Source organism: Oncorhynchus tshawytscha, linkage group LG20 (genome assembly GCF_018296145.1).
Source record: "Oncorhynchus tshawytscha isolate Ot180627B linkage group LG20, Otsh_v2.0, whole genome shotgun sequence".
NCBI classification, from domain to species: domain Eukaryota; kingdom Metazoa; phylum Chordata; class Actinopteri; order Salmoniformes; family Salmonidae; genus Oncorhynchus; species Oncorhynchus tshawytscha.
The window spans coordinates 23,187,736-23,210,951 of record NC_056448.1 but is presented as its reverse complement, the minus strand read 5'-3'; the positions used below and the strand labels follow the sequence as shown (position 1 = coordinate 23,210,951).

The following is a 23,216-nucleotide window of genomic DNA, read 5'->3' as shown; positions in this document are numbered from 1 at the left end:
CTGAGGAACGTCTTGTTCTTCCTGCGACACCTGGTGTCCAAATCAATGAGCAATATGCAGAAACAGTTTGTTATATATTGAAAACCTAAACCTAAAATCTACTACCTACACAAGTGCAACAACAGTAATCATATAACTTGTATTTTTTTTATCGAGCACCTTATAAACTGCACACGCATCAAAACCCTGGTGTTTGGACAAGTGGCAATAAATCACTGATATCGATTAGGTGGGGGGGTGGGGGGGGGTCAGGTGGTAGCGTTGTTGAAACTAACACAACTGAAAGAACATGGAAACTGGAGATATTTTTTTACATCACTGGTTAGAGAACAACCTGCAGAAGACAGCTACATTTTGGAGTGAGGCAATTTGATTTGGGGGTCGCCAACACAGAAAGAGAAACACAACACTTATTTTCCAATCACTCATATTGATATCACATTCAAATCAATTGCGCGAGGGGGAGATAAGGTTGCAAGTCCTGTTAAAACTAACACTGATCTACAACTACATGGAATCTGGTAATAATGTGTAGACTACAGCTAGCTACATTTTGAAGTGTTGCATTCTGGGTAGCCCACACAGTAAGTAGACATGCCTAGCAACACTTTTTTTTAACACTTCCATCAATATTATTTTTCTAACTTTATTTAACTAGGCAAGTCAGTTAAGAACAATACAGTGGTGTTAACTGCCTTGTTCAGGGGCATAACAACAGATTTGTACCTTGTCAGCTCGGGGATTTGAACTTGCAACCTTTACGGTTGCTAGTCCAATGCTCTAACCACTAGGCTACCCTGCCACCCTGTTTGTACCCTATATCATGATATCATGCTGAAATCAATAGAACAGGTCCAAATGTTTGGACTGTAGCGTTGTTGGTTAGATGAGAACTTATAGAAGGCTTTCAGTATTGGCCTGTCTATATTTGGAATGTCGGATGTTGATTTTCGGTGATCTGACAACAATAGCCTGCACTATTGAGGTATGAGTACAGGTTCAGTAGTCTTATTGTTGTAAATTAAAATGCATCATGTCCTTATTAAAAAATATTTTTATATGATATCATTCACCAACATTTCAGTAGGTGGCAGTATTATACATATTTTAGTATTCCAGACTATTTGCAAGTATAAAATATATTCTCATAGTGTATTGACATTTTTGACACATGGGGAAAACTTAATTGGAACCTGCCCCATCAGTTAGAGTGGAATACTGCCTAGCCTACATTGATGTGCCTAGTATGTCATTTCCCATTTGACATTTGTGTTGAACACAGAATAAACCCCCATTCTATTCCTGGGGCTATTGAACCATATTTTGGAGTGTTTATTGCCTCCAGTTGATTGGGGACCATTACCATCAGTCAAAATAAAGTCCAAAGCTGTCAATCACACCAAAGGCATTTCCCTCCCTGCTTGGTGTCAGTAGGTAGGTGGAGTTTGTACCCTATTGAATAACGCATGAAGAAGTGATGAATGGAAAGATCCCAAATCAATGCAGGTTTTATTGACATACTGTACACACACACACACACACACACACACACACACACACACACACACACACACACACACACACACACACACACACACACACACACTCAATAAATAAATGGCTTGATCACCAGGGAGACATCCCCTATTCATCTATGAGTCCTTAATTGGGAAACACTTTTAAATACTTTTTTAAATAAAAATGCTTGGCTGAGGAATGCACAGTTTTATATATTTGAATATGTGTTCCCTATGCTCAGTATTGATTTAAGGCTTCATTTTGTGGGTAGGCTAACTGGAATGAGCAAAGCGATTCAGTTGCATTCTCAAGCCAGGCAGTTGAATGCAGGTGTGCTGATATATTGGCTCATGACAACCGTAAATAAATATGACTAATGTGTTTCCGGTCTAGTGGCTGCTGTCTTAAGTCTATGAAGAGTGAATGAGACCCCACCATGATGTCAGTGTAATTCCTTTGTTTCTATGTCTCCGGCGTTGAGAAGGATCCCACATATAGCGCTGAGATTACATTTAGTGTGACTGGAATATAAATAAATGGAGCGACTAGAATATGCCTTTTACTTCATGTTTGCCCTTGGTCTCTTTTCCCTCGATCGATGCGTGTGTGAGGTCCTTATTAGTTCTGGAATGATTCATTATTTGTTCTACAGTGAAAAGGAGAGGGAGAAGACAGGGTGGCAACATGCATGCAATTTTTATGAAACACACATGTTTTTGATGTTTATTCCTTGTCTGTTGCTGACTGTAAAACATAACAGAACCTGATCAGCTAGGGTGAACACAGCCCCATCTTACTGCTTGTGTACTACTCCATGTCAATAAATCACACAGAGAAATACATACCAACAATTGTCTATGCATCTTTGAAAACCCAAAGATTTATAGAATAGCATTTAGAACAGAGCAAGAAAAGGCTGTATATTGAAGCAATAATGCCCAAGGGGGTGTGGTATATAGGCAATATGCCATTGCTAGGGCTGTTCTTAAGCACGACGCATCTCGGAGTGCCTGGACACAGCCCTTAGCGGTGGTATATTGGCCATATACCACAAACCCTGAGGTGCCTTATTGCTGTTATAAACTAGTAATCAACGTAATTAGAGCAGTAAAAATACATTATTTGTCATACCCGTGGTATATGACCTGATATACCACAGCTGTCAGCCAATCAGCATTCAGGGCTCGAACCACCCAGTTTATATATTTGATTGAAGAATAACAACATTTCTGCTATACTGCAGGATTGCTGTCCTTTTCCTTTGAGGGAATCGTGGAATCGTGGAAGAGGCAAGAAGAGACAAAATTATTTGAAGGAATCTGCAGTTCGTGTGCCCTTACAATTGTATTTTACACACACAGTTCTCAGCAGCTTGGTCAGTGAAGTAGAGGACAGTAGAGGAGGAGGATAGAGAGAAGCAGAGGAGGACATACCAGAGGGAGAAAGAGAGAGGGAGCTCTGCAGCAGGATCCCCACCGTGCTGAGCACAGGACTGCGTGACTGGTCTGTGCTGGGTGAGGGGAGGGGAGGCATATCAGTGCAACACAGCCTTACTGGATGAGAAGCAGCAGTAACACTAGCAGCATCTCATTTGTGGCTGCTGGGGGCTCGGTCTCACACACACAGGCGCTCCCAGCGCCACCGTCACACACACGCAGTGGCAGCCACAGCCGTCGTTAGAGCCTGGGCTGGGGCAGGGACGGGGACCGCTACTGTGACGACTGGAGCTACGGCGATAGCAGCTGCTGCACCATGGCACAAGCCGCCAAGCAGCTACGCAAGAACAAGGACCTAGCGGAGCTCGCAGCTCAGGAGCTGAAGGATAAGGAGGAGGAGAAGAACAAGAAGAGGAATCGATCGAGGGACCGAAGACGCAAGGTATGGTTGACTGAGGATGGTGTCAATTTCTCTCTGCCTCTCTCTCTTTCGTTAATTTCCTCCTTTTCTCAACCTGTCTCCCTCCCTCCATTGTACAGGACGGGTTACACTTAACACTTAACAATATAATTACACACACAGTCACGCGCACACACCTGCCATGTGTTAACCAGTCATGCACAGATGCTCATGCACAGGTTGTGTTTGTTCAGTCAGACATGCCCTGCCCGCTTGTCCCCAGGATGGTGTTATGCTCTTTACTCTGGTCTTTTCCCCATATGTCATTTCTCTTGGAGGGTGGAGTCACAGAGGGTCGGGGGCGGTGTGGGGAGACAGACAGGGATCCTCTCTGTCTCCCTCCACTCTTCCCCTCTCCTAATCTCCTAGCTGAGTCGTCATGTCCTGCTGGCTGGGTTTAATGTGGCTTTCAGGTTCTATTGTTTTCCCCTCCTGTGGACCTGCTGTAGTATGTGCCACATATCTCTGATAGGCTGGCTTTTGTAGTCACTTTCCTAGATGAGTATGTGAAAGAGACTGTTCATCCATCCTCGGCTGAGAGGGAAAGAGTGATCTCTTCCCTCCTTTCCCTATTTGCTAAGTTTATTATTCTTCCTTTAAAGAACAGTCTGTTTTAATGTAAACCTCCCAGCTCTACCTGTGAGATTAAGGGTTAAAAGGATTTTCTCCAATAGGGTGCACTGCAGCTGCCTCTATCTCTTGATTCAGTGTTCTGTGCTGTGGGCTACAGTGATATATCTCCACCTGCTCCTTAAATTATCATGGCTCATTTGCTCATTACCTGGGTAATGATGGTGACATGACACCTCATTGTTGATGTCTTGTGTGTGTATTCTCATCACTATAAGACAACGTGAGGTCGGTGTGTAGAGTGGTGGGATCTTGGAGAAGTCTGAGGATGGTGGGAGAAAGGGAGAGAACAGAGTGATATAGATGGAATAGCAGAGAGAGAGAGAGAGAGAGAGAGAGAGAGAACAAGGAGAGCAGAGGCAGAGGAGGGAGCCCGTAGCTCCACGTGACGGTTGTTCATACCATGGCAAACAGTCTCAGCAATGTTAGGGGCGTCTTACAGGGAGGATATCCTGTTCAGAACATCTGTCACAGGCCAGCTTTTATCTCTGACCTCCACATCAACACCATCCAAATGAGAGACGGCGAAAGAGAGGGAGGAGAGAAGGAGAGGATACCTCTGCAAAATTAATACCAATTGTTGGCTGCAATCATTTCAATACAACACACACATTTGAAAACATTGCTTGCTGTATGCCAAGGTTGGCATTGGAATAAGGGTGAGACAGCGGCATAATGAATTAATGATAACCCTTCCATAAAGTGATGATCTACCCTGTCAGTATGTGTAAAAAGAAGGGTGTCTACACTACAATATCTTCATGCATACAGTACATTCAGAAAGTATTCAGACCCCTTGACTTTTTCCAAAATGTGTTACGTTACTTATTCTAAAATTGATTTTTTTTAAACGCCTCATCAGTTTATACACAATACCCCATGATGACAAAGCAAAACACGTTTCATTTTTGTGTGCAAATTTATACAACTAAATAAATGAAATAACAAATTTACATAAGTATTTATAAGTATTTAGACCCATAAGTATTTAGACCCTTTACTCAGTACTTTGTTGAAGCACCTTTAGCAGCGATTATAGCCTCAAGTTGTCTTGGGTATGACGCTACAAGCTTGGCACACATGTATTTGGGGAGTTTCTCTCATTCTTCTCTGCAGATCTTCTCAAGCTCTGTCAGGTTAGATGGGGAGCGTCGCAGAACAGCTATTTTCAGGTCTCCAGAGATGTTCGATCGGGTTCAAGTCCGGGCTCTGACTGAGCCACTCAAGGACATTCAGAGACTTGTCCCGAAGCCACTCCGGCGTTGTCTTGGCTGTGTGCTTAAGGTCGTTGTACTGTTGAAAGGTAAACCTTCACCCCAGTCTGAGGTCCTGAGTGCTCTGGAGCAAGCTTTCATCAAGGATCTCTATGTACTTTTCTCCGTTCACCTTTCCCTCGATCCTAACTAGTCTCCCAGTCCCTGCCCCTGAAAAAACATCCCGATGCATGATTCTGCCACCACATTCCTTCACTGTAGGGATGGTGCCAGGTTTCCTCCAGACGTGACGCTTGGCACTCAGGTCAAAGAGTTCAATCTTGGTTTCATCAGACCAGAGAATCTTGTTTCCTATGGTCTGAGAGTCCTTTAGGTGGCTTTTGTAAAACTCCAAGCGGGCTGTTCCTTTTACTGAGGATTAGCTTCCATCTGACCTGACCTGATTGGTGGAGTGCTGCAGAGATGGTTGTCCTAATGGAAGGTTCTCCCATCTCCACAGAGGAACTCTAGACCTCTGTCACAGTGACCATCGGGTTCTTGGTCACCTCCATAACCGTGGTCCTTCTCCCCCAATTGCTCAGTTTGGCCGGACGGCTAGCTCTAGGAAGAGTCTTGGTGGTTCCAAACGTCTTCCATTTAAGAATGATGGAGGCCACTGTGTTCTTGGGGACTTTCAATGCTGCAGCAATGTTTGGTACGCTTCCCCAGATCTGTGCTTCAACACAATCCTGTCTCGGAGCTCTACGGGACAGACAGTTCCGTTGACCTCATGACTTGGTTTTTGCTCTGACATGCACTGTCAACTGTGGGACCTTATACAGACAGTTGTGTGCCTTTCCAAATAATGTCCAATCAATTGAATTTACAACAGGTGGACTCCAATCAAGTTGTAGAAACATCTCAAGGATGATCAATGGAAACAGGATGCACCTGAGCTCAACTTCGAGTCTCCTAGCAACAGGTCTGAATACTTGTGTAAATAATGTATTTCTGTTTTTTATTTTTAATACATTTGCAAACATTTCTAAAAACCTGTTTATGCCTTGTCATTATGGGGTATTGGGTGTAGATTGATGAGGGGAAAGAATACTTAATACATTTTAAAATAAGGCTGTAACGTAACAAAATGTGGAAAAAGTCAAGGGGTCTGAATAGTTTCCGAATGCATCTTCTCAATCATCACAATTTACAGATCAGTTGGAGTTTTAGGTTGGCTGAGAAAAGTGGAGAAAGTATTATCAAATATAGGGATGCTGTAGAATGTTTTGTGTGTTTTCATTGCAATGCATTGGGCTGTAGTACATTTTCCTATTTCTACAGGGTGTAGACTTAATACAATACTAGACTCAAGACCTGCTAATGCGTTGTGTGTGTGAGCGCGTGTCCGTTTGTATGTGCAATCGCGCGCGTGTGTGTGTGAGATGATATGGCTTCAGGGTACCTCATTCCTCTTTTATATAACCTCCTGGATGCAGTCCTCTAATGATAAACCATTACAGTGTGACCTCAGAGGCATTCACTCTTTCTAGAATTGCTTTGGCCTTGAGGATGATCTCTTCCTTCATAGGTGGAGGCACAGAGATGACTAAAAATGACAAAATAAATGTTTCAATGACCAAGGATGTGCACTGTCTTAGACCTTGGAATTCCAAGCTGTTAACATTTTGCATGAACATTTTTAGAAGCCTTGCTGAAACTGCTACGTACTGCTTGAATAATGACTGTGCTATATCTGTGTGTGCCAATTGACCCTTCGCTAAGCCCTGCCTCAACCAATCACAGCGCTCCGATGGATTGCAACTGTCATTAAGTCTGGCACCTCGGACAGGCTTGCTCACCTTTCAAACCCTTAGAAGCCAAGAAGGGCTATGGCAAAAACTGAGGGTTTTCAAAAATAAATAGTTTAAATTAGGGATGCACGTTATATCGGTAAGCATATCGGAATCGGACGATATTAGCTAAAAATGCCAACATCAGCATCGGCCCGATGTCTAGTTTAACGCCGCTGTGCAAAACCGATGTCGAAGCTGACGTGCATACCTATATAACGTAGGTAGATGACGTGCATACCTATATAACGTAGGTAGATGACGTGCATACCTATATAACGTAGGTAGATGACGTGCATACCTATATAAGGTAGGTAGATGATGTGCATACCTATATAACGTAGGTAGATGACGTGCATACCTATATAACGTAGGTAGATGACGTGCATACCTATATAACGTAGGTAGATGATGTGCATACCTATATAACGTAGGTACATGATGTGCATACCTATATAACGTAGATAGATGATGTGCATACCTATATAACGTAGGTAGATGATGTGCATACCTATATAACGTAGGTAGATGATGTGCATACCTATATAACGTAGGTAGATGATGTGCATACCTATATAACGTAGGTAGATGACGTGCAGACCTATATAACGTAGGCAGATGACGTGCATACCTATATAATGTAGGTAGATGACGTGCATACCTATATAACGTAGGTAGATGACTTAATGACGCCATGGAAAATACAGCGCTACTCAGAACAAAAGAAGAAAAATACTAAGCGCCAACGTTCAACAACTAAACAAGTTCAAGTTGAGCAGTCATTTGAAAGAGTAAGAACATTTCAGCGAGACAACTCAAAGGCGGAATCCATTAATGCCAAGATAATGGAATTCATTGCCCTTGACAATCAACCGTTCTCTGTCGTGGATGATGTTCACTTTCGCCGACTGGTCGAGCGCCTCGATCCCTGGTACATACTACCAAGTAGGCCCTATTTTTTAGATGTTGCCCTACCGGAGTTACACAGTTTTGTTGAAACGCACATCCATGAGCTACGTACTATAGGCATCACTGCCATTAGCTTCACGACTGACATTTGGACCAGTGATGTCAGCCCCATGAGCATGCTGAGTCTGACAGCACAGTGGGTCGACGAGGATTTCGTACTGAGGACAGCTGTATTGCTCAAGAATGTGCTGGTTCTCATACCGCTGCTGCCATTTCAATGGAATTTGAGAACCTGTTTGAAACTTGGAAACATGAACACACTAGCTAGCTCCATTCGAACAACTGACTCGAGAAATAAGCTCATCAACTGAGTCTGCAGCAGACATGATACCCTCTGTCATGACATTGAAACGCCTGCTCAACAAAACTGCCAACACAGACCATGGGGTTAAAACTATAAGTACTCTACTAGAGGCTGTGAACAAGCGATTTGGTGGCATTCTATCTGACCCGCATTACTGTGTCGCCACCATGCTTGATGCTAGGTACAAGGATCGCTACTTCAATCCAGACAAGAAAAACGATTTACGTTAAATGTTACAGACAGAGCTGGACATGATGGAAACGGATACAGTGACAGTGCCCACCGAGGAAGAGAGGCCACGGACAGACAGAGCTGGACATGATGGAAACGGATACAGTGACAGTGCCCACCGAGGAAGAGAGGCCACGGACAAACAGAGCCGGACATGATGGAAACGGATACAGTGACAGTGCCCACCGAGGAAGAGAGGCCACGGACAGACAGAGCTGGACATGATGGAAACGGATACAGTGACAGTGCCCACCGAGGAAGAGAGGCCACGGACAGACAGAGCTGGACATGATGGAAACGGATACAGTAACAGTGCCCACCGAGGAAGAGAGGCCACGGACAGACAGAGCTGAAACTTCACTGCTTGACATGTATAATGAAATCCTGGTTGATGATTATGTTTTACTGGTAATGGGGACATACGTAAATGCCAACAAAACAACTTGTTGGTCAGTGTGTGTGTGTTTCAACTATTTAACTGTACTAGAATGCTTTAAAGGTCACACATGTCTTTTTATATCGGTTATCGGTCTAATATATTGGATATCGGTATCGGCCAAAAATACCATAGCGGTGTATCCCTAGTTTAAATGACTAGATAATTCAACAGTGCGCTAGGGGTACTTGCAACTATGAAACATGAAACAGAGCCTGTTGAAGTGTTTTTTTTTAATTAGGAAATTATACTGTTTTCATTGTTTGCTAGCTAGCTGGTTATTTAGCTCTCATTGAAAACGTTGCTAACATGATGAGAAAATTCTTGGAATATTTGGGGTAGGTGTAACATAAGACAAATTATTTAAAGGATTTAAGAGGTCTAACTGTTTTTTCCAAGTGGCCACACACCTCCACAGTTTCTGATTAATTTAAATGCACTTTTGACTCAAAGAAGAGTCTTCAAATATAAGGTGTTTTTTTTATCTCTCCTAGCTGTGCCATTGAGGAACTAGAGCAAGCACACTTGTAGTTGTTGGAACACAGCCCTGCATCCCCGCCTTTACACAATTACTGCTGTTGTTTATGCAATCCAAAAACGTTCCATTATAAATCACAATCTGGGTCAGGTGGGCATAATTTGAACGATTGTTCTATTGCCAACATGACTAGCTAAATTATAAAATAGGATCTTACAGTGTTAGGCTTTCATTAGGTAATTCAGAGTAGCAGATCGTTATTTCGGTGCGTTATTGGTGCGTTATTTTGGTGCGTATATAATGTCATGAGTGCATTCAAATGTATGGTCTGCGGCAAATTTTCTTCACAATGCAATAAACATGTGCACATTCTGTTCAGGACAACCCAGGTTATAATGCCATGTCTTATTGTAACTGTACATCAAACATAGTGATCGTACACTGAGTGTACAAAACATTAGGAACACCTTCCTAATATTGAGTTGCACCCCCTTTGCCCTCAGAACAGCCCAATTTATGCCTCAATTGCTTTAAAATCCTTCTTTAACCTGTCTCCTCCCATTCAGCTACACTTATTTGAAGTGGATAAATCCTCTTAAATGTAAAGTTCCCATATTTAGGGACCCTATCCGGGTTAGGGGAGGGTTTGGCCGGCAGAGATGTTCTTGTCCCATCGCGCACTAGCGACTCCTGTGGCGGGTTGGGCGCAGTGCACGCTGACACGGTCACCAGGTGTACAATGTTTCCTCCGACACATTGGTGCTACTGGGTTAAGTGGGCATTGTGTCAAGAAGCAGTGTGGCTTGCCTGGGTTGTATTTCGGAGGACGCACGGCTCTCGACCTTCGCCTCTTCCGAGTCCGTACGGGAGTTGCAGCGCTGGGACAAGACTGTAACAACCAATTGGATACCACAAAATGTAATAAAAAATTTAAATAAAATAGCAATTGTGCAAAAAATGTGAGAAATACATTTTATCTGAGTATGGAACATTTATGGGATCTTGTCGCGCGCGGTTCTCAGAATGGATCTCAGTCGAAACCCATCCATATCTGTGAGGCGGAGACCCTGAGCTCTGCCATCATGTATAGCATCTTACTGTGCAGCCATTGCGTTCTAATTTAGGCACTTCTCAGTGTCCAAATCTGCCGTTTTCAACACGTATATGGGTATGAGTGTAAAGGTCTACCCTTGCCCAGTCGGCCGGAACTGCACAGACCATGGTGTTTATTGTGCGTAAGAATTCTGCCCTATATTCAGTCTTCCTGCTAAGCTGATATATGAAAAGAACAGCAATGTATGGGCGTGAGCATGTTTACGTGTGTGTAGGGCGCAAACAGAAGTGTCCCAGATTCCGAGGGACCTGTGTGTGTGTGTGTGTGTGTGTGTGTGTGTGTGTGTGTGTGTGTGTGTGTGTGTGTGTGTGTGTGTGTGTGTGTGTGTGTGTGTGTGTGTGTGTGTGTGTGTGTGTGTGTGTGTGTGTGTGTGTGTGTGTGTGGTGTGTGTGTGTGTGTGTGTGTGTATACATCTCAGAGGAGTAGGCAGGATGAAGCAAGGTCGGGCTGATGTGTAAGCACCCCTCATCCCAGCCACCGCCATGCTGGAAGAACATTCTAAAACAGGAACATACAGTCTGCTGTCTTTATGACAGGTACCTGCAGTGTAAAACAGGTGCCAAGTAGAGGCAGCAGTCACAGAAAGACAGATAGGGATGAAATTGCAGTTTATAGGATTGTATGAAATATTACAGTAAGAGGTTAGAGGTGGAGGTTATCCTCAGTGTAGGGTTTAGCCAGGTTTCAGCAGGGCTATTACCTCATCACAAGATGGCCATCCCATCTGCCATGCTTGCCTTTATTACCCAAAATCACCCGACTTTAATGACTAGAAATATCGATCCGCTAGACGCCCATCTCGTTTAGTGCCAGCCATTTTATGTTGCTTCAAATTCAATTAAGATCTTAAGTACCAGCCTATTAAAAGGCACCTGGGCTTTAACATGGTCTACCATGTCACTGAACATAGACTATGGTTGTCAATGTGGATTAAGGACCTTGTTCATCTCATCTATCAAACTTACCTGCAACCCTCATGATAGTGGAAGATGATGTTTACTGGGATCTGGTGACACATTTATCAAACACAACAGATCAATGAGACTTGTTCTGCTGACGGGGGGATAATTGCCAACTGCAGGCAGAATTATTTTGCTCTAATTGCCGTTGTGAAAAGTGACATTATAAGTGCTTAGAATAAGTAGTAAAGCATAGCTGACTTAAAGAAAAATGCCAGATTGCACGGTTTTGTCAATGTGAATGGGGCCGTGTGTTGGTGTGTACTGTATGTCTGTACAGCGTGAGTGTGTGCATACACACATGCATGTTGTGTGTCCTTGCACACAAACAGTAGCTGGCCCAGCATCACTGCTGTCAGACCTTGGATGTGGTTCCCCATGGCAACTGAAGGTGTGAAGGACAGATAGGAGCAGAGGTTGGATCTGCCAGGTTTTGATGTGCAGTTTGTTGTAGAAACCATCACGTGTGTGTAAATGAATACAATGGAATATAAACTACTAGTCCGGTAGCAGATCAATTAGCAAATTAGCCAAATCCCCTGTTGTGTTTGTTGTCATGCCAAACATTATGTACGACTTGACAACAAGCAGAAAAACAATTGGCTAAAGGCACGCACTTACAGATCTGTGGACGTGCCAATAAACAACTTAATGTCAAATGAAACAATTAACTGGGTTGTTTAATTCAGTGTTAAAAAATGCCTTCACCTTTATTGGTTATGGAAAGGTGTTTTGGCAACTGTAAAGTCAAGTACCAGTATTAGATATTTTCCCAGCACATCCGGTAGTTTTGGGTGGAGATCCATTATTAGAAGCTCTTAGAGAGGCCTCTGGGAAGGACTGTCACCTTCATGTTAAGAGCTTAACTGACTGGACAAGTAATAAAGTAATGGAGAGGGGGCCCTATATGATTTGTACTTTTGAGACATTAGCTGGAAAACTTAAGCTATAGCCTACTTCTGATTATGGCACCATGACTCAGTATGAAAAGTAGGCTGACTTGACTGTGCTATATCTGTTCTGTAGTGTCTCATACTGTATGTGGCGTAGTTAATAATACCACATCTACTGATTAATGCAAGTTTCTGTGGAGAGGGAGGAATGGAGAGGGGAAAAGGGGAGTGGTGTGGATGATGAGAGGTGAGAAGGGTGGATGCCCAGCCTAGGGACCTCTTCCACATGTTTTATCTGCAGCTGGACTCACAGCTGTCTCAACCCCAGGGTTCTCACTGCATAGTGTGTGTGTGTGTGTGTGTGTGTGTGTGTGTGTGTGTGTGTGTGTGTGTGTGTGTGTGTGTGTGTGTGTGTGTGCACATCTCATCATATGTCTACAGGGTGTGTGTCTACTTTGCTAGCTGACGGTGACATGACATGGTGTTTCTGCATGTATTGTGTGGAACGGTTCCTTGATGTGTCTTGGACCAATCCTGCTTTGGTTCGAGGTTTTGTCTCTGGCTTGTCTCAGTGCTGGGTAATGTGATGCAGTGAAGTCACGAAAGAGATCCACTGACAGCTCCTAAAGACAAAAGCGCTCTGTTTTGGCTCATCAAAAATCAATAGCTTCATTAGAAGCATGTAACCTCTGAATCTTTGTCTGAGCTAATTTTATACCTCAGCCCAAACTCTGTCCTGCTGCCAACAGACACCCTGCCAACCGAAGGCAGAGAATGAGGGGGGTTAGGCCGGGGAAGGGGTATGGCGTCCTGCACAGCATCTGTTTGTTCCTGAGTTATCCTCTCCCCAATCACTTCCAGCTCACTGTAGTATTTTAGGGACTATGGGCAAGCCTGTTTTTGGTGGAGAGTTGACCCCTCTCTGGCCATCTCTCTCCAGCCCACTGGTCTGAAAGGGACTGAATGGAGTGAGAGCTCTGGGACGGAAGATATCCACCTGGAGGCGGGATGGAGAGGAGAACAACAGTGACTATTTAAGGCTGTTGAGACCTGATACCTACCTCTTGTGTGTTTTCCCTGTTTGAAATGAGGGAGCCAGTCTGCCAATGCCATTCAGATAGATATATTGTCTCGCCAATCATACAGCTCATCTATCAGCCTGCCCGTTAATCAGTACATCGCCTCTCTAGAGGAACTAGCCAATCAGAGCCCTTCTAGTGCAGGGGATGGATAACGGCAGTAAATCGCATCTGCAAAGTTTATTTTGACCTTGGGTCAAGAGGCAGGCATCTGAAGTGACAGATTTTTGCCATGGTGATTACAGTGTGACATATTGACACTGCACACCAACCATACAGAGATTGAGTCCTGAGAGTAAGCCCAAAAACACACATCAGCTGCAACTGGATTCCATAGTCTTTTAATTGACCTTAATTATAACTAACATGCTGCTACTACAAGAGAAATCGGCTCCTCACAGATTGGGGCTGTTTTCATCTGATCTCGATTACCATTCCCCCAGATTGGCTGCAGGGGCTGGCCATTAGACCTCTGCTACACAGCCCTCTCATTATCAGACCGAGACAGCGAGCCAGGTTATGTAATGGAATCAGAGCTCCTCAAGGTCTTATGTGGATCATGTGGCCTTGGCAACACCCTACATCCCATCAGTGACACTCCATGTACCACTCATACTGGACTCTATGTACAGTATGTGCTGCTGGGGACGAGTGGAGGCCACTGAGACAGTTGAGAACAATTGTCCTTGGGATGAAAACAAAGGGAAATTCAATTGGTATCCCTAGAAAGGGCAGATACCTCGTGGAAGATCGTTGAGAGGAGATGGATGATCTAGGAAGGGCAGAGGAAATATTGTTGAGAGGAAAAATATACTGTAGCAAAGGTATATGGGAGATTTTGTATAAGGTTGATACACTAGCAATGTTAAAATGGAGATAATAGTTGAGGGATAGTTGGCTAGGCTGGGGCAGAGAGCTGTGTACAGTTATGCCCTTGTAGTGGTAGTAGATGGTATGTGTGCAGTGCACTTTAATTAATCATGTCTGTGTCGCTGTGCTCCTCTGTAGTGTTGATGCTGTGTTATTGATTGATGTGTTTGATCAGGGAGGGGTAAATCCATCAGCTGGCTCCCTGACAGAACAAGGCCCAGGGAGTTTTACACACCCGCACACACACAAACAGCTCTGTCTGTCCTCGTCTCCCATCTGTCACTCGCTCCTTTCATTCCCTCTCCTTCTCATTTTTCCAACCCTCTAGTGTCCCTCTTTTCCCTTACCCTCCTCTGCCAACCAGCTCCGCATCCCTCACTCCTTCACCCTCAACCTCTTCCCCTCTCCAGCCCCTTTGCCTCATTCCCCCCTCCCCTTTCCCTCTCTCCTCCCCCTGACCCTAGCCCTGCTCTCTGGCTAGCCTCTAATGGTGTAGCATGGAGCACATTACTGAGGAAGAGAGGGAGAGAGCGAGGAGATGGGGAGTGGAAGAAAGGAGCAGCTTACACCCATTCCCACTAGGGGGGGAGAAGAGCACAAGGAAAAGGAGAGAGAAGGTAGATAAAGGGATGCAGAGAGATGGGTTGCAGGAAGGAGATAGAGGCGAGTGGTATAGAGGTAGAGAGAGATGGCTGAGAAAGAGAAGCAAAGAGCAGAGGAAAATGTCCTCTACACTTAGAGAAGAGAGAGACTATATCTGGGAGGTGGCACAGTTGGTTGCTCTCTTTTGATTACTCTCTGTTTATTTGCTACAGGTGCAATAGCACACACAGACTGGAAACACTTACAGGCACAAGGAGAGAAAGAGGGGAAGGGAGAGCTAAAGGAGTGACACTATGGACAGACTGATAGGCGGTTTGTCGCCCCAGCCATGTACCTCTGGCAATCCTCCCTGTTTAGATACCTGTAGTGAATGCTGATGAACACTCTCCCGTGCCAGCCAACGGGAAGTGAGATGATGAAAATAGAATAACTGCCACGCTTGGTGGAACCATTATGTAAATGAAGTTGGGAATCCTCTGGCAGGAAGCTAGGTCTACTCCATTTGCTTGGTTTGGCATTCAACAAATGTTTCTGAATGATTCCCAATGTAAGTTTTGGAAGGCAGTCTGACCATGGACATTGATATTAATATCAATTTACATATTATGTTAATTTGTTTGCCTGGGGTCACTGTGTGTGCGTGTGCGTGTGTGTGTGTATGTTTGTGTTTGTTTGTAGGCTACTGGAATTGTGTGTGAGTATGACTGAGAATGAGGCAATGTGTTGTTATCAACTGGTTAAGATGTGCACATGCTCTGCACCGTATCAAATTCCTCTGTGGTGTCCACATTCTGCCTAATTAACTGACATGGGGATGTTCCCCAGTGGAAAGGCTAAGTTCGCTGCCTCTTCCCTGCTTCTGCTGATGGAGTTAATAATGATTATCGACCGTGATCCATTGAACCAAGCTTAATGTCTACCCCATTTCCTGCTCATTCTGCATATTCAGGAACAGCGTCTTTTGAATGATGTACATTTGATTTGAACCAAAGTGACTCGAAGCCAGTGAGTCAAGCAACCTTCCCATGCACTGTGAGTGTATCCCCATTGCTCAGTATCTCCCATGCATATCTGTAATCTGAGAGAGATACAGCGTCTGGAGAAGGAGAGAGAAAGTGGGAGAGGCAGAGCGAAGGAGACCGATGGGTTTTGTCTGGTAAGGTTGATAAGGAATAAGATGGACCCTTTTATGACTCACGTCTACAGAAGCGTCTGGATCTCTGAGGAGATTGAAAATGAAGGAGTCAGACGGCTAGAGGGGGTTGAATTGAGGGGTGGTGAAATCCAAATCTAAACTTGGTAGTGTGAGTTGTAGGAGAGGTTGGGTCAGGAAATAGACAGTGTGAAGGAGTGGGGAAGGTACCAGGGTGTTTATTTGACTGAACCTTTATTTTGACAGGGAGTCATGCTGAGACCAAGGTATATTTTACAGATGAGCCCTATAATTGAAACAAATATACACATCAATACAATATGAAAAGCAAAACAGATACGACAAACAATCATAGAAAACAAACACATTCTTGTCATGGCATATTTCTGCTTTACCAAATGAGGAGAGTTACAAACTACACACCAGTCAGAGTTACACTTAAACTACATATTTTTTATTAAGAGCTTTGCAATAGACCTTTTGACTTTCAATGATGCGCTATCTCCAATGAACCATTGAAAAGTGAATACAGAAAAGTACAAAGACCTTTTATAGCCAAGATACACCCCTCTCAACTTACATGACGAACCACAGATCTTAGCAACAGTTCACAATGGTTAAGATTTGTATGAAAGATATCTATAAAACATAGCAGACAGTTACTGCTGTGTCAACAGTTCTCATTGTAAAGACCAGTGTCTGGCCCCCTCCTACTCCAAACTGGAACCCGTCTCACCCTGGTACGGTATAGCACAAAAACATTACCTTTACTATCTGGAATGCTCTTTAGGCTTTATTACCCAAAGACATCGTAAATCTCCTCTGTCAGTGCTATCTCATAGAGGCCCATCCTCAGTGGAACACACACACAATAGTTAACAGAATACTCTATTCTGTCGAATAAAACAACCATTCTAATGCAATACAAAGATGATAATATAATTTTACAAGCACTATAACATTATCTTGAAATTTTCCACGACATTCTTCCGTCAAAAGGTCATCAATCAGCCGTCTGAATCCTAGAGGCACCAAGTCATACAGTTTAATAGAGTTTGGGAGATTATTCTACAAGTAAGGTGCAAAAAAACACAAGCAGATTTACCTAACTAAGTGGAGATTGAAGGGATCTCCAGAGGTAGCCGTTGAAGACGGAGGAGTTGTATGTCACAAGTTGTGAGCATTGATGTGCCCTCCTTCTCACCAAAGTCAACGTCTCCTCTTTTCTGTGACTATGGGATTTTAACCTTCTCAGCTCCTCACCATCTCCCTTCTCCTCTCTATTTCCCTTTCTCTCTCCCCTCCTCTCTTCCTGCCTCCCCCCCCTCTCTCTCTCTCTCTGCATGCTGGGAGTGTTAGGTGCATGCTGGGAATTGTGTGAGTGAGTGTGAGTGTTGTGTAGAGTTAGATATCTTGGTTTTTCTTTTACGTTTCCTTTTCTTGTTGCTATCTGTCTATAGGAGAATGTTGCTTATACATCACGGATGAATAAAGTAGTTGAGTTTTTTCTTAAAGAAGGTCTGATACAAGAGCTTCAGAGGACTCGTGTCAATTTCTTCTGGTCTGGACAACACTGGATTAAAGCTGCAGCCCTGTACCTGTCACTGCACAAGGGTGGGCAAGGCCTGGTGGACATTTCCTCTAGAATCATGGCTTTCCGGCTTCAAGCAGCCCAGAGACTGTTGTACAGTGACGGTTCTAGCTGGGTCGACACAGCCTACACATTGATGAGGAGAGGAGAGGTTGTTTGGGTTTAGACAAGCACCTTTTCCTCTTAAAGCTGGAGTGGGTGATTTGCCTGGCCTGACTCCATTTTATGAGTCTGTTATGCAGGCTTGGAGAGTTCTTATCAAGTCCCGTATGGCCGGCACGCCACAAGGGATGTGGCTTTTTGAATAGCCTCTTTTTCACAAACTGCCTATTGAAAAGAGGACAGCTGACCTCCAATGGAGGATAATACATGGAGCCATAGCCACCAATATGCATCTGGTACACCTGTATTCTACTGTTGGGGAAGGGTGTCCATTCTGTGCTGAGTCTGAAACTCTGGAACATCTGTTTTTACAGTGTCCCAGGTTGGTCGGGATGATTGACCTGATCACTTCTTCGTTCTCAGCTTTGGGAGAGGTTTTCTCTTCTCAACTGTTGATATTTGGGCTAAAGTACAGGTTATTCGGGGACAGCAGCCTATTACAAACTGGTTAACAATATTGATCTGTTTATGAGTATATGGGGTATTCAGAGTCTGTTGTGTTTAGTTACTGTGGAGGAGGATTTGGTGTTGTGTTTTTAATTGATGTGTAACTATGGTTTTGTATGAGTTTTTATTGTGTTGTGGGTTCCCAGACCCAATAAAGATTATTTAAATCTCTCTCTCTCGCTCTCGCTCTCTCTCTCCTTATCTCTGTTCTGTGTGTATTAATCATTGTTCATGTGTGTGGCAGACTCTGTCATGGAGTGTGACTAACAGTGGGCCCACACTCCCTGTCCCAATCAGTCCCCCTTTCCCAGCTGCCCCAGCCCTAGCCCTCTCTCAGCTCTTATCTCCCTCAATTGGCTGTTTACTGATGAGACCTGTGTTAGCCACCTTGTTCCAGGCCACAGAGGACCAACAGTCACCACACAGAGTCACCACACAGCCCACACAGCTCATAGGGCAGCATCACAGACCAGCTAAGTGCCTCCAGATCCTCTATCTCTCTATGTAAACATCACGGTCGCTTAACCCCAGAAGGACCTTAGGTCTCTTTACAGTTAATTCAATATGATGAACAACTGGCAGATCCCCGCTTTCGAACAAAATGTCCATGTTATTCACACATTGGACACACATTTCTTTATTTTCGAAGATGGACACATACTGTAATAGGAGTCTGACTCAGCTGGTTTGGGACAGTGACAGGGTGACAGAGTGACAGTGCAATGCTGGCTCGACACAGCAGCCCTTGAGTAGGGGTAGCAAGGTGAGAGGAACAAACACAGAGAAGGACAAACACCACCATACTACACACCTAACCACTGACTGACTGTCCTAAAGCCCACCGGCCAGCAGTGTGTGAGAATGAACGAAAATCATGATTTCTACACTTTTTAAGTAAAGCGTCTGGAAATCCTATAAATCAGTTTAAATCTGTGCTGTATATCAGGATCAGTAGCTGGTTAATGTGGATGTATTAAGTTATTTATGGTGGGCTCAATGAGAACGCTATATTTTGGGGGCATAATATGTCAACACGTCTGTCTGGACTATGTTCTTAGGACTCCTTGTGTAGCATGTGTCATGCAGGGTGGAGGTGCTGAGTTCTCAACATGCCACCATCATATGATATATGTCACAATAATGTTGCCACACCACTGTTCGTTTGTTAAATGGGCTGTATGATTTTGTCATGCACACATATTACCAATGTCTTGGCTGTGATTCTGTGTTAGCTATGCTACAGACAACAGCGAGAGAGTGGATGGATCCCTATAAAACATTTTGGTCTGATTATGGTAATCTCACGGTGTCTATGTGTGTGTCACTGTGATTGCCTCAGTAGCTGGTTAGGCCTGGGGGTGTTTAGCTGCTTTAAACTCTAGTTTAATGAGTTTAGATCAGAACCTTATTTAGTATTCCACTCTGCCTCTCTGACTCACTGCTGCTAGATCACGTTTCTAGAAAATAGCCCCAGCCCTAGGCATCAGTTTAGAAAACAACGCAGAATGTGTTAACCCCTTGGACCTTAAGGCTTATCGTTGACCCTGGCACCAACAATCTATCTGATGAATGGGACCTGAGGATAATGCTGGTTCAGAACGGCTATCGACGGTCACATGGAGTGGTCATAATCATATTAAAAGTCTGCTGGAGTCCCATAGAGCAAGAGGGATTTGGGCTGTAGATATGACATAATTCTATGAGGAAAGTGAAGTGACGTATAGTTTACTTACTGGTTTGTATGCTATTGTAGTCTCCTTTTGGAGGGGTTGCAGACTATGCGTGTGGGGGTGGCTTGATGTACTGATCTTGTCCTCTGCCCCACCTTGCAACCTCCTCGTGTCCCCCCTCCACTCCCCTCACCTCCCCTCTCTCTCCCCCTCTCTCAGCATGGTCCTGAGTCGTAAGACAACACCCACTGAGTGATTAGTGATGACCTGCTGTCACAAACACAGACAGACGTAGTGGGGTCAGCTGCACACAGCACACAAGTACATGCACACAAACCACAGGCCTATTCCTTTTTTGAAATATTGTCCTTTTTTAAATGTTTTTTTTTACAATAACATAAAGATACATACAATAGACAAAAACAGTAGACAACTTAGCATTTACGTACATACATTTCCACAAACATGAATAATATCCCACTTGCTCAGACCCACGTTACCACCATATCCACACCCAATGTTGTTTTCAATGCTTGTAAGACTCTGCCTCATATGACTTTAAATTCAATATTTAAATCATTAACCATTTTGATTCTTCCATTCTCTTTACATTGGGGTATCTTTTGACTTCCAGTATGTAAGTAATAGCTTCTTCAATATAACTTACAAAAATAATATTGTCCAACCCATTGGGTATCTCACTTCCACTTGCCATGTCTTGAAATATGCAGATAGACAGATTAAAAATACATTTACGTTGTAAAACTTCTGACAGCCATCTTTTTAACTCTGCCCATAACCTTTGGATTTTATAGCACTCCCAGAAGGCATGAATTATTGAGTCCTTGTTAGATTTACACTTAAGACACAACTCCGCCGTTGTGCTGTAGAATTTGTAAATTTTGTGTCATGTATAATGCATTGTATACATTACTTCATACTGGATTAAGTGTACATTTTCGTTTACTATAATTTAGTTCAATATGTTCCAACATTCCCTCCATCTTGAGCCAATATCTGTTTTATTTCATTCTTCGTTCCAATAGTATATATATTTTTTAAGAGATTGTTAGCTGGATAGCCTCTCTGCAAGGTTTTGTATATCTTACTTATCATATGAGTATCTGTTTCTGACTCAAATAGGATTCCCTCAACATTGCTGTGATGTCCAAAACCTTTCAGGTGGAAATTTGGTGATATACAACTTTTAAGTTGCATATATTTGAAAATGTCTACATTGAGCAGTCCAAATGTCTTTTTAATTCTGTCATGGAAAAAAATGTATTTCCTATTGCCACGTCATTTACAGTTTCTATGCCTTTAGTTTTCCATGTGAGCCAAATGTATCGGTGAATTATGAAAAGCTATCCAAGGATTGTTCCATAGGGGGGTGTTTTTAGGGAGTGATATTGGTTCTTGTAGAATCCGTTTCATTTAAATGTTGTTCTAGTGTTCTTAACTATAAAGTTGTTAATATTCTTATCTCCATCCTTTGAAAAGAGACACGTGAAAGTATTCTGGGGATGAGCATACACATCTTCAATATGTACCTGTTTGAGTTTTCAATATTAGTCAGGTATATCAGGAGATAGCCAAATAAGTTTAGTTTATATTCATGTTTATCAATACTGATACCAAGCCTGTTCCCAGGAGTGCTCCTGTCTCTAGCTGTCATATGTGATCAAAGATTGCAGATCCTTGGTCTCAGTGAGTGAAGATTCACTTTGCAAGGTGTCACGACTTCCACCGAAGTCGGCTCCTCTCCTTGTTCGGGCGGTGTTTGGCGATCGACGTCACCGGCTTTCTAGCCATCGCCGCTCCATTTTTCATATTTCTATTTGTTTTGTCTTGTTTCCATACACACCTGGTTTTCATTATCTAATCACACTGCATGTATTTAGTCCTCTGTTCCCCTCCATGTCTTTGTGTGTAATTGTTTATTGTTATGTGAGATGTTCACACTCTATACTTTTGTTCATGTTCTGTGTTTTCTTTGATGTCATTTTGTGCCTATTTCTTGACCGGAATATAAGTGCGCCTGTTAAATCTACTCTGCTCTCCTGCACCTGGCTTCGCCTCCCGTACACAGCCGTAACACAGGGTACTCATTACACGTATCTGTCTTCTACCTCTTTCCCTCTCTCCCTCTCTTCTCATTCCACCCCCTGGCTCTTACTCCTCTCTTTAATATCACACTGTGTTTCTCTCTATACCCAACAGGTTGGACAAATCCTTGCCCTTTCCTCTCCTCTGTCTCTTCCACACTCCCTCACTCCTCACGTCCTGCCCCTATTTGTGCTCCATCCATCACTCCTCACTGTGATCTCTCCTTCCACCTCATTTGTGAATGCACTAACAAGGCAATTCCTCATCCTGGGACATGCTGCAAGGGCAGGCTGTTGGGAGATGGGGGTGTGGGAGGGGGCCAGTCAGACTGTGTGTGTGTGGAGGAAGGGACGATGGGTAGTGTGTACTTCGTTTGTGAACTATTCATGCTTGTGTGTGATATATGGTGCATTCAGAAAGTATTCAGACCCCTTTCCTTTTTTCACATTTTGTTACGTTACAGCCTTATTCTAAAATGGATTAAATAAAAATAATGATCATCAATCTACACACAATACCCCATAATGACAATTTTGCATAATCATTTTTAAGTTTGCACATTTTTACATAAGTATTCAGACCCTTTGATCATCCTTGAGATGTTCCTACAACTTCATTGGAGTCCACCTGTGGTAAATTCAATTGATTGTCTATATAAGGTCCCACAGTTGACAGTGCATGTCAGAGCAAAAACCAAGCCATGAGGTCGAAGGAATTGTCCGTAGAGCTCCGAGACAGGATTGTGTCGAGGCACAGATCTGGGGAAGGGTACCAAAACATTTATGCAGCATTGAAGGTTCCCAAGAACATAGCGGCCTCCATCATTCTTAAATGGAAAAAGTTCAGAACCACCAAGACTCTTCCTAGAGCTGGCCGCCCGGCCAAACTGAGCAATCGGCGGAGAAGGGCCTTGGTCAGGTAGGTGAACAAGAACCCGATGGTCACTCTGACTGAGTTCCAGAGTTCCTCTGTGGAGATGGGAGAACCTTCCAGAAGGACAACCATCTCTGTAGCACTCGACCAATCAGGCCTTTATGGTAGATTGGCCAGACGGAAGCCACTCC

The 23,216-nt window shown here is 43.6% G+C and overlaps 1 protein-coding gene across 1 annotated transcript in view; it reads left to right on the top strand.

Moving 5' to 3' along the window:
* Positions 1 to 3,270: 3,270 nt before the first annotated feature.
* The window catches only part of LOC112219949 (ankyrin-1-like), a 77,691-nt gene continuing 57,745 nt past the window's right edge, over positions 3,271 to 23,216 (top strand). Inside the window, exon 1 of the mRNA XM_042302819.1 lies at positions 3,271 to 3,396. Coding sequence (XP_042158753.1) covers positions 3,271 to 3,396 — 126 coding nt within the window. The remainder of the gene's footprint in view (positions 3,397 to 23,216) is intronic.